Genomic DNA, 12,855 nt, shown 5'->3' on the forward strand with positions numbered 1-12,855 from the left:
CTGCTGCTGCTGCTGCTGCTGCTACTGCTGCTGCTGCAGCTGCTGCTGCTGCTGCTGCTGTGAACACTCCTATTAGGGTCCTGCAGAGGAAACAATGAGAAAGAAATGAAACCTTCAACCCTGAAGAGTCAAGGGCCAATGTCCTTGAGCTCCGCCCTGCATAAAATGAACCCATTCTGCTTGTCCTTAGTCAACACCCACCCTATGACAGGTAGGGCAAGGCTGTGTGAGAAACAGAGAGGGCAACCCTGGCTGTATTTAGGACATTAATGAAGCCAGCTACTTTCTTCATTGTGGGTAGCATGGCGTCTTCAAGCATTTCAACTCAGGGAAGGTCAAGTAAATGTTTGTCCTAGACAATGTACAGGATGGGTAAGACACAGCCCCAATCTTCATAGGTTCACGTGTCGATGTTTCGTACTTGCTGTGACAGTCACCTCTGAAAGGTCACAACGAAAGGTGCTGCCAGAGGCGATTCGAGCAACACAAAAGGAAGGAAATCCTTCATGCTGCTGGGGACCTAAGGAAGAGAAATGCAGAACTATAGAGAGAAGTACACTCAGAGGCACTGATAAAGGATTGGGGCTTAGCGTGCATGTTAACTAGAACCCTAAGAGGGAGGTGTTGTGTGGAGACCAGGGGGCGAATGACCTGGAACAATAAGGCAGCAAAGCACAGATTGTACAAGGGGGAGAATTCCACGGCCTTTCAATTCCATTTTTTCCACACACTGTTTGAAGCCCCTTCCTTTCGGGGGAACAGCCACCAGCTACAGCACAAGACTGAAAGGGGAGCAGGAAACACCCCCCCACCCCCCCCAATCACATACTGGGACCGCCTACGGTGTACTCGAAAGAACGCTTCCATGTAGAGAACCCTGTGACCGAAACAAATCAAAATCAGATGACTCTCAAACTCAGACACCATGCAAAGGTTTTAACACTGTTCAAAATCCATCCGTCAAAGAGGACGAGTCGCTCCCGCTGAGGGAACCTGAATGAGAGCAGAGACTTGACCCAAAGGTTAAAAGGATCAAAAACTGTCAGCAACGACTGCTGTGTAATTGTTTGGTGCCGGTATCATTACATATATGTGCTATGTATATTTCTCTCCTGTACACACGCAGAGTACATATAACCTTTTTGTCTAGGAACACAATCTAAAGCCATACTCACCATCTCTGTGAACCTCTACTATTACTAGTAAGTGGAAGAAACAGAAGTAGATCCTGGACGTGCAAAAATTCACACCAATACTGAAAGAAGAGCTCTTCCGTGCTCACTTCCATCTCTTGATGGAACCAAAGAGACAAATAAGTGTCCAAATTTTGCAACTAATTTATTTCTTCATGTTTATTTACTCTGTTTCTAACTCACCTACTTCAGCCCAGTGATATATAAACAAACCTCGCTATCCCTTAAGGATCTAGCAGGCTATAGGAAAGACAGCTGGCAAAGCTAAGTTTTTGATTTAAATGAGCAATCTACTTATTGGTCTATGTAAAAAAAATGCACGCACATGGATAAGCAAGCATTAAAAAGTGATTATCTCGATATGAAATTATATTGTTCTGTTCGTAGGAAAATTAACTTTTTCCTTCTTGCAAAAATTGAGTGTTATTTGCTCAACAACAAAATGACAAACTATTCCAATTTCTTTTCTCAAATTAGCATTTTGTTTCCCAAATTTTAAAATGGATAATGTTACCGAGCAAAGGCATGGTTTTATGCATCCAACTAGATCCTTCCTTACAAAACATCTTAGCCTGAGCTGTAAAAGCAGACCGGTCAAGATAGGATTCATATTACAGAAATTTCATTACTTTATAAAATCTATTACAAGACATTTCCTGGCATGTTAAGAAATGCTATGAATAATTAAAATAAAGTATAATGGACAAACTAAATTAAGGAAGAACATTCTGAAATCTAATACTCCTGAGGGTTTTTTCCCTCTTTCTCCTCTCTTTTTTCCTTATTAAATTGGTTTGTTGACTCACTGAATTTTGGCAATTCACAATCAGTATTCTAATTATGGCTTGAGAACACCCAAGAATTGCTGTCCACTATCCAGTCTGCATGGGGTGTTATGCATATTTTTCATCGATATAACTTTGAAAGGTACACAACTGCTATTCTACCTATATAAATATATTTAATGTTAAGCATTAAGAAAGGCAGTAACATTCCAGCCCCAGAAGGAAAGAAAAACAAACATCCCAGGGATTTATTTTTGTGACGTTCTTAACAACAAGGCACATAGGGGTAGCTGACACAGCTTCCTGAGTCACAACACGTTTTACGTTCTTGTGTCAGTACACAGAATGCTAGCCACAAAGCTCCAGAGATGCTGTAACGTTTACAGTCTTGATATCTGCTGTCACTAGGAAGGAGGCGAGTCCTGGTGGTGCAAGGGCAGCAGGGAAAATGGGAGGAAGACAAGGTTGCGTACTCCCCTAAAGATTTACATCCCAGAAGCCCGCAGGGGGCAGTTCTGCTCTGCTGTGGAGGGTGGCTATGAGTCGAAAAGGACTTGATGGCAATGGGCGTGGTCTGGTCTGGTCACTGTCAATCTGTTTCAACATGATGGCAATAGGTTTGTGTTTCTTTCCTTTTTCCTTTTTGTTACCTGTGACACCCACTTAGCACACCAAGGTTGGTACAAGCCCCACGTGCTGCCATCTACTAGATCCTGACTCGGCACGCTCGTCAAATATCCATGTTCCATCCCCTTTGAGATTACCACCCCAGCAAGTTTTCTTTAAACTAAAAGAATTCAGTGGACAAATCTATTCCACAGCAATTCCCTTAAAAAAATAAAGTGGGAAAATCCTATTATATGGTGCGGTATTTTCTTTGGCTTGGGCTGGGAAATAAACGACATGTTTTATTCCATCTGAACTCCGTGTTCATATGTCTAAAATGCAAAACAGAAGCTTGGACTCAAAGTCAGGAGTTAAACGCTACTGACAAAGAGTAGGAGCCCTGGTGGAACAGTTCACCAAGGTCTGCAGTTCAAACCCACCAGCCCCTCTCCTGATGAAAAAAGAGGCTGTCTGCTCCAGTAAGCTAGAGCCTCTGAAACCCTAGGGTGCAAGCCTGCTCTGCTCTATAAGGTCACTATGTGTCAGAACCGACTGGATGGCAGTCGGTTTTAGGGACAAAAAAAGCTTTCACTGGTTCTCAGCCTATCTATCCCACAAACACGAGGGATCTAGCTAGTTGCCAGCATTTCTAAATTTTTACTAAACTATTAATCTCAGCAGCACTAAGCATCACTGAGCAAAACAACTAATCACCATTCAATGTGCAGTTGACATGTGTTGTATAATTCACATTCTCTTTGCCCAAGGCTAATGAGGACACACAGAGTGTGGAGCAATTCAAGCCAGGAGAGCCTGTGTACATAATTCAAATCTTAAATATTTAAGGCAAATGACTGTTTAAACATAAACACACCTATATCTGCACTAACTTAACAACCTGTGAATATAGGCTACAATGTTTTCTTTCATCCACTGAGATTCTACTGAATGCTTCCTTGTTTTAATTTCTGGAACAGAATGGGCCTCTTTAATGTATAATCTTCTCTAATACTACTTGTCAACAACTCCAGCAAATGGTTTAAGAAAAAGACAGTTATAACGCTAGGTCAGAATAAGGTTGTATGACAATATCTGGCTTTCTGTCTCCATGCGATCACCATGTTTCCTTCCTGGCATCCCTGATAAAGGAAAGGTGGTGTTCTCCCCACAGTTTCATCCCTCAGGGCTAGCCTCTCATTTTCAGTCTCTGTCTTACTTTAACTGGCTTCCGTGGTCTGCATGGTTTTCAGCACACTCACATTTTATTCAATCAAATTTACACACATACACATAAATTCTCCCAGAAGAGTCTCTATCCAAACCCAATAACTGCTCCCAAAAGAATTTATTTGTCCAGACATTAAAAGGATAATTTTTAAAAGTTATTAAACAGTCCAAGAAGCTATGCTTACTAAGGAGGCAGAGAAAAACAAGAATGTCAAAAACAGGACACCCAAAATAGAAGGCTTGAGTTTGACTTGCTTACTCTTCCATCCCAAATCCAATGACCTTTCTTGACCCGTCACTTCCGTGGACCAGTAGGCAGCAGAGCCTGCAGAATGGGGCCATGGGTTTGTGAGCTTAGAGTGTGAGGTGGCAAGGGGAAGGGGGAGGGGGAGGGGAAAGAGAGGGGCCCACACAGAGAGATAGAGAGACGCAGGCTGAGAAACTGGACACAAGAAAGCTATTGCAAAGCTGGTTCCACTGTGGCCCTCAGGCTAGATCCACAAGAGTTCTGTCCACAGATCATCACAGGAGTGTGGCAAAATACCCTGGCCCCACAGTGCTCAAAACCTACTCAGAAGTCAGCTCTGTTCCTGAGACTGAGAAATGCAGAGAACAGAAAGCCAGTTCCCCAGGTGTGTGAACAAGAAACACGTGCCTGCTGCTACACTGTAACATCCCTTACAAGATTACAACAATGTAACGTTCTGTAACAGCTCAACCAGACCCCACTGAGCGTACTAATAGTGACCTAAGGATTCAGGGTACCCAGCGACAGACCTCTATCAAGTCTGCTGGAGGAAACAAAAAAAATTGAAACCCAAAATAATATGATCATTTAAAGCACAACCAAACTCACTGCCATTGAATTACTTATGGAGGGTCAAAATGTGTACTAAAAAGTACAGAAAATAACTGATGGTATTAAAACAAATGTAAGTGAACTCCTCAACTGAACAGTTCAGTAAACATTGGAAGGATGAATGATCCATTGGAAGAAATCTCAAAGCATACAGTAAAAATATAGCGATGAAAATCACACTAAAATGACTCACAGAGCGGAGGGAGAGTGGGGTGGAAAGGGGAACCAATTACAAGGGTGTACATATAACTTCTTTCCTGGGGACGGACAACAGAAAAGTGAGTGAAGGGAGACGTCAGACAGTGTAAGATATAACAAAATAATAATTTATTAATTATCAAGGGTTCATGAGGGAGGGGAACATGGGGAGGGTGGGGGGACAATGAGGAGCTGCTGCCAGGGGCTTACGCAGAGAGCAAATGTTTTAAGAATGATGAGGGCAACAAATGTACAAATGTGCTTTACATAATGGATGTATGTATGGATTATGATAAGAGTTGTGTGAGCCCCCAATAAAATGAACGAAAAATAAAATACATTTCTAAAAAAAAGAGACAGAATACATTGAAACAGTTTAAATACTAGTCATATGAAGAATTCGAGTAAAATCTTCCCCAAAAAAGTAAACAGGAAAAATAGAAGAAAGTCACTGAAGTAACACAGAAGGAAATAACCAAGGAACTAAAGAAAGGACTGAATTTCAACTCCACAGGGCTTCCTAATGTCTGAGCAAGATGGGTGGCAAAAGATACATGTCCAACACATCACTGTACATTACATACAATTTAAAGGTTACCAGGAAGAGTAACTACTTGCAATTAAAAAAATTCAAATTAACATTGGACCTTCCAGTAAAGTCATTTTTTTTTCAAAATCAACTACCAATTGTGCCAACATAACCTGAGCGAGAAATTAAAGAAGAATGTACAGGAGAGGAACAGAGATCAAAGACTTCAAGAACAACAACAATTTGAACATCACTATCCCCTAGGGATGACTATATAAATTTTTGCTTATTATCAACTTTTGGAACTAACCAGCTCATTTCCCCTCTTTCTAAATGACTTAATATCTCTGTCTATGAAGTAGAGGCATTAATATTATCTACCCTATAAAGTTAACATAATGGCCAAATGAGTTCAATAGATGTAAAGTGCCGGAAGCTGTGTTTCGTAGCCAGAAATTGTGTGAGCACTTCGATTACTATCACTGCTATTGCTGTAGATAATCACAGAAGATTTGAAACTGTATTGCATAACACAGTGCTAGCAACCTTGGCAATATGAAAGCATGGATAACAAATCTGGATAGCAGGGAAGAGGAGGGAAGGGAACGAACCGGAAGAGACCCCAAGCTTACAAAGTTGAGACTCAAGACCCTGTCCATAACTGCTGGAATGAAAAAGAAGAGTTCTATCTATGTTCAACATCTCGAAAGAGATCACAGTCCCCAAGAGAAGGCCCTGGGAAAGGTGGTGTCACACTGGGAAGAAAGGGTGGTGAGAGAGATGGGGTCCAGTGTCACGGAGAAAGAGCAAGATGGGCTTCTTACTTGGAAAGTTCCAGCACTAACTAGAGAACTTAAGAACAGCAACCATGAAAAGCGGTTGCTTCCACGGAGTTGGAAGGCTGTTAGGGAGGAATAGGAGACAGAACATTTGCTTTTAGCTAAACCCCTTAATTTACTATTGAATCATCAATATTTCGATAGGAAATATCTTCAGTCTTGCCAATGACATTCATATCCTCTCCCTTTTCATGTAAGCACGTGCACATCGGGTATTTAATAAAATTAATTTTGAGTTAGAAGAAAAAATGCACCGTATTCAACTACTAGAATCCTCTGTTTGAAAATAATTTTCCATTTTCCTCCTGATGTTGTTTGAATGTGATCTTATCTTACTTTTTGTAGCGAACTGCAAACCATCGCACCATGCCACAAATCTAGTTTAAAACTCAGATTGCCTTTTGAGCTTAATACATTTTACTAACACTTGCACATACCAGTAAGAGCAGATAAAGATAAAACCTATAAACCATATTTACAACTGGGAAATGTAAACATTGAAACATTTTTTTCCTTCAGCTCTGAAGTGCAGAGAGTAAATAATAGCTATGTTTTCATTTTCTCAATGTTCTGTTAAGGATATACAAATACACCTTTTATTAAATATTAAATATGTAGTACTCTCTGCATTTAAATATTAGAGGTAAAGTATAAGTTGTAAAGCATTTTCAGTGTTTTAAAAATAATATTCCAGGTAGACAAAATTGGAAAATGCCTGATAGTCATCCTCAAATGACTAATTTCGGTCACGTTATTATAAAATACTTTTGTTTCAGAATCAAATCTCATTTTAAGTCCTTCTATTTACATACTATTTTCTAACTTGGTATGGTTTGAATTCTAAACTATGACTCGGTACTGTTAACATTTAGTCACTGTTGGAGGACTTTTCAGTAAGGAGAGAACTTCTGTTCACCTCTGAAACTAGTCACTCCAAGTCATAATCAGCTCACTTCTCTCTCATAGGTTTGTGCCTATCTATCTGTGTGCAAATTCTGTTTTCTTAAACAAGACTGAAAATCGATTGTAGCAGATTATTCCAACCTCTGCTTAGAGCAGGTTGTGTTTCTGACAGATTGATAAGTAATTATCCTTACAGATAACAATTAATATTTAATATATACAATTTCTCACAAAGGAGTGGCTAGTAGTATAAAAATACAACACAGGGTCCAACACACACAAATTCTGTTAATTGTACTAAATAAATGCTTTCATAACAGATTTTACTGTAGCACTATGCAAACTTCAGAGATAAACAGCTGAACAATAGGGAAACAATCAGAGTTGTGCTATCTTGTCATCTTTTCTTAATAGTTATTCAATATATAGTTACTGAGTCTCCAGCATAGGCAAAGAATTGTGTTAAAAATGCTAGGCATGCAATGGTTTCAGGGGAAAAATTTAGTCAATATTGTGAATTTTTACGTAACTTTCAATATAGTATCATAATATGCTGAATACATTACCAAAAACAAACTACTTTGAGAGCATTGCTGAGTTTATAGAAAAACAAAAAATTTCAAGTGTTTAAAAAAAAACACACCACACACAGAGAAAAGGTGGTAGCAGGAGAAAGTGAAAACTTGAACTGTGAACTACACTCCAGCATTAAAGATAGAGTTCCTTAAGGCAGTGATTTTTAACCTGTGGTTCGCAACCCCTTTGGTGGTACAACGACCCTTTCACAGGAGTCACCCGATTCATCACAGTAGCAAAATGACAGTGATGACGTAGCTATGAAAATAATGTTATGGTTGGGGGGGTCACCACCACATGAGGCACTGTATGAAAGGGCCGCAGCATTAAGAAGGGTGAGAACCACTGCAAGGGGACAAGACGGCCTGTGTCCTCCCCGGTCAACGAAAACCAAATCTTGGGTCTGTCTTATGTTGGAGACTTGAATCTCAGAGTCTTATAGGAACACAGAATACTCCTTATGATTGAAGTTGGGGAAAGTTTGCTAAAGTTCAGGCCTCCAGAGTTCCAAAGTTCAGTTAAATCAAATACAAAACTGACAAAGTTAAGATTTACTTGACTACAACGAAATAAACCATCAAGATCAGATAACATGCAAAAGGGGCTCAAGAATCATGGACCCTGGAATCATGAGACACAGAATATTCAATAACATAAAGTCTAAGAAGACAAAATGTTATCACCCAAAACATGACCAGGCAAGAAAGACGAACTTGAAATGCAAATCAAGAGCATAGAGGAATCCCATCCTACCACCACGGGCGCCCTGGGGGAGGCTGCTCAGTAGTCAGTTACCATCAGAAAGCTTAGTGGCTGGAACCCACCCACCCAGTGGCTCTGTGGGTGAAACGCCTGGTGATCTACTCACGGAAATATTAGCGCCTAGAAAAGCTATGGGGCAGTTCTCCCTCAACACAAGGAGTGCTTAGGAGCCAACAATCGGCTGCAGTCCTAAACGACAGGATGGCTGTGAACAAACAAACAAAACACAGGCAACACGTGTGGGTGAGGATGTGGGAAACCCATAGATTGCTATGGGAATTGTAGCCACTCTGGAAACCAGTTTGCAATTCTGCAAAACATGAGACACCGATTATTCTCTCATGCAATTCCACTCCTAAGGATATGCCCATAGACTAGAAAGCAAAGTCTAAAACTGCGTTCCTAACCGTTTTTTACTGTAGCACTATGCAAACTGCAGAAACCAGCCAAATCCTATAAAGAGATGAACAAAATGCAGTACGCATATGACGGACTATCACTCCGCTTGTATAGACGGATGAAGTCTTGATGTGAAATAATAGAATGAATCCTTGTTATGAAAGCTGTAAGAGCCCCCCAAAATTCTTAAATAAAAAACTGTATCAAGCATATTTGTACATATGTTGCCATCATTATTTTTTAATCATTTGCTTTCTATTTGCTCCCTTGGTATCACCTCCTTTTTCTTCCCTCCCACACCCCCTCCACCCTTGTGGCCCCTTGATAACTATTATTTTCATATCTTAAAAAAACAAAGAATGAATCCTGAAAATATTTATGCTAAGTGAAATAAGCCAAATACAAAAGAACAATTACTACATGAAATACAGCCTAGATACAACTACTTATCACAAGAGAAAAAATAAAAGCTTTTTTTTAATTAAAAAAAATTTGAGTTTATTTACAGAGAGGAAATTTTCACCAGAAGTATTTCCACAGAATTTACTTCAGGAAGGCAGAAAATAAATTCAAGAAAGAACTGTAAAATGAAATTAAGTTAAAGATTAAAAAAATGTTTGTTAAAAACAATTTCTGTATACATTTACGCAGTGTTGCAAATGGCTAATATTGTCCTTTCAGTCAGACTTACTGAAACTCTTACCAAATGCTTGGGAGTGAGTAGGCAAATGTGTGGTTTGTTACCCACCTAGGGGATTAGACAGCTTGGAAACGGTACAAAGAAGAAGGTCGCTACGCAAACCAGGTATGGGGAACATGAATAAGGGGGGTTGGTTAGTTTTGCCAGTCTGGAGGCAGACTGGAAAGTCACTACCCCTAAGAAAAGGAGATGGGAGCAGAGCACTTCCTTGGGAAGACTGCTGTAAATCATGGAAGGAAACAGCAGTGGTGAAGCAGCAGCAGCAGAAGCAAGAGATGGTGTAGGGGGCTCCCCAGCAGCACCACAGGCAGGGGCTTGCTGGCAGAGCGGGGTGCCCTGGGGCACTGTAGAGCTGGGCTCACTATCCACAATGCTGTGATGTAACACTTGTCTGAGAAGTCTCCAAGGAGGGCCCAGCACCAGAAGACCCCAAACAGGGCCACGTACCAGAGGGCAAGAAAAAGCAAGACGATAAGAAGAAGCTTTGAATTAAGAATTGTATCGGAGTTGTTCCTATTATTTCTAGATTCTGATCCTGAGACATATCTTACTGTATTCCTAATAGACCCCATTCTCTTCCAATTATGGCCTGTGAGCTCGGTGCGGCCAATGCAGCAAATTACTGGAACAAGCAGAGAAGTACAGTAGTAGAGTGGAAGGGCAAGGCTGGTGTCATAATTGGCAACAACTTGGAGAGAGGAGGCATGTCAGACCTCTTTCATAGGAATCAGCTTTGTGCGGCTGCTAATGGCGATTCCTTCCCCCTCATGAGCTGAGAGGTCCAACTCTGCCACAGTGCCAACTTTTTTCAATTTGGAGTTAGCAAGGCACACTTCTAATTAAAAGGTAAAATCAATTAAAATGGAAATGTTTCGTTATATCATATTTGCTGATAGTTAAAATCTACTATACAATAATACTTGTGGCATATATCTAAAACAGCACTCAAAGGAAAAATTTATTCTTTAAAGTATTTATTAGACAAAACGGCTGAACGGGGAAAATATTATAAATGATTTTATGCCAACAAATTTGATGAAAGTAAACCTTAGGAAAGTATGTTTTAATAAAACTGACCCCAAAAGCAATAGAAATAAAAATAGTCATTCAACTAATTAATGCCAAATAAGTAATATAAGATGCTCATATAAAGAAAACAGACCAATAGGATTTTCCAAGCAAGTTTTAGAAAAGAGAATTTCAATGTAATACAAACTCATCCAATGGATGAAAAAGAGCAAATACTATTCGTTCTATGTGATTAATAGCACTAAGATAACAAAACCTGCCAGAAGATTGAGAATAAAATATTCAAGCTAATGTCACTCAAGAACATAAATGTAACATTTCTAAATAAAATATTAGTTCAATGAATTCAAGAGTGGGAAAGAAAAACAAAACAAATGGATCAAGACCAAGGTGGATTCATTCCAAGAACTGAAGATTAATTTAGTATGGTAAAAATATTCAATAGCTTATTATGACAAATGACCCACAAAGCACCCCATCAAGAGATCAAAGAAAAATTAAAAAAAATAAACCACCTGTCCATTTCAATAGATTAAAAATCCATCCATGACTTTACAAATACAAACAGATTTTAATAAACAGGATTAGAAGACAACATCTTTAAAGTTGACAAATGATAGGCTCCAAACTATCATGCAAAGTAATGATTATGACAGTCATTTCCCTTTAAAATCAAGATCATTTTCACTATTTAATATTTTATTGGCAATTCTCACACATAACAAAAATAAGAGGGCAGGGAGTCAAGAGAATGTAAAATGAGAAAACTAGATGACATTTCTACATATGTGGTATGATTTTGCTCACAGAAAAATAAAAAGTCCTATATAGAATATTAATGGGAACTAACAAGTTTAACAAGATGTTTAGAAATAATACCAATATTCACAGATAACATACAAACCTGAATTATTAGTAACAGGAAACATATTTTAATATTCCATTTATAATAGCAATTAAAAATATAAAGCTGCTAAGGATAAATAGTAACCTAGTTAGACCTTCACCAAACCAAGAATATGTTAACACTCTCAAGACATTTAACAAAATGCAAATGTACTGCCATCAAGTAAATTCTGATTCACAGAGGCCCTCTATTGGACTTCCAAGACTTTTTTTTTTTTTTTTTCTTCCAAGACTTTTTAAATCTTTATGGAAGCCTCGGCTTTCTCTTCAAAGCGTGCCTAGTGGTTTGAACTGTTGATCTTGCAGTTAACGGTCCAAAACTTTCCTGACACTGCCACCAGGGCTTCTTTGAAGTCTTTAAAGAAAGCCTAGATAAACTGATAAAGATACTAAATTCATGGATAAGAATATTAATTAGCTACAGATTCAGTTTAATTTCCATCCAAATCCCAATATAGTTTTCAAAGGATTTAAGCCTCTAAAACATTAAGTAGAAAAATAATTACATAATAGGACTTGTCACATCACATAGCAAAGCTCGTTATAAAATGATAGCAATTACAACATTGTAGAATTGCTGTAGAGATTGACACACTCACTGACCAATCAAGTAGAAGTAAAAAAATACCATAAAGCCTAAACATACTCACAGAAAATCAAATGTCTGACAGTGCGGATACTATGGATCATTGCAAAAAGCATAGACAATGCAATAAAAACCTCCTGGAACTGATTTTCTATTTGGGAAAAACTTAAATTAGACTCTTACCTCATACCATACAGAAAATCAATTTCAGATACTTAAAACCTTTTTAATGTTAGATTACATGTCTAAATCATTTTGAGGTGAAAAAACATACAGGGGAATATCTGCATGATCTTTGGGTCATAAAAGACCTGAGTACATTAAAATTAAGAACTTCTGTCAAAAGACAGCAAACCACAAAGTTAGTGGGAATGGATGTTTAATATGGCAACTGTAATTAATGGCACTGAGTCACACAGGTAAAAATTACTGAGTGGAAAATGTTGTGTTAAGATACATCCATAAAATTATGGATTATATATCAATAAAATTTCTATGAAAATGACATACAAAATGTTTCAAATGAAAACTGACAATATTACAAATAACGCAGAAAAACTAAGCCACTAGCTGGGAAAAGTTATCCACAGTAAATATAACTAAGAAGGAAGTCACATCTGCAAAATAAAAGAAGACCTCCAACAAATTAACAGATAAATGAGAAGACATGAGCAATCACTTCACCCTTACTGTTAATGAGTGAAATGCAAAACAATAATATAAATAGTACAATAAAGGGGATTGTAGTCTAAATACCT

The 12,855-nt window shown here is 38.6% G+C and overlaps 1 protein-coding gene across 1 annotated transcript in view; it reads right to left on the minus strand.

The window, feature by feature from the left end:
- MLLT3 (MLLT3 super elongation complex subunit) overlaps window positions 1-12,855 on the minus strand; it is a 297,998-nt gene that overhangs the window by 78,749 nt on the left and 206,394 nt on the right. Inside the window, exon 5 of the mRNA XM_045289372.1 lies at window positions 3-80. Within this exon, the coding sequence (XP_045145307.1) occupies window positions 3-80 (78 nt within the window). The remainder of the gene's footprint in view (window positions 1-2; window positions 81-12,855) is intronic.

Source organism: Echinops telfairi, unplaced genomic scaffold (assembly GCF_000313985.2).
Source record: "Echinops telfairi isolate 266 unplaced genomic scaffold, ASM31398v2 ScPeMD7_25;HRSCAF=90, whole genome shotgun sequence".
Lineage (NCBI taxonomy): Eukaryota > Metazoa > Chordata > Mammalia > Afrosoricida > Tenrecidae > Echinops > Echinops telfairi.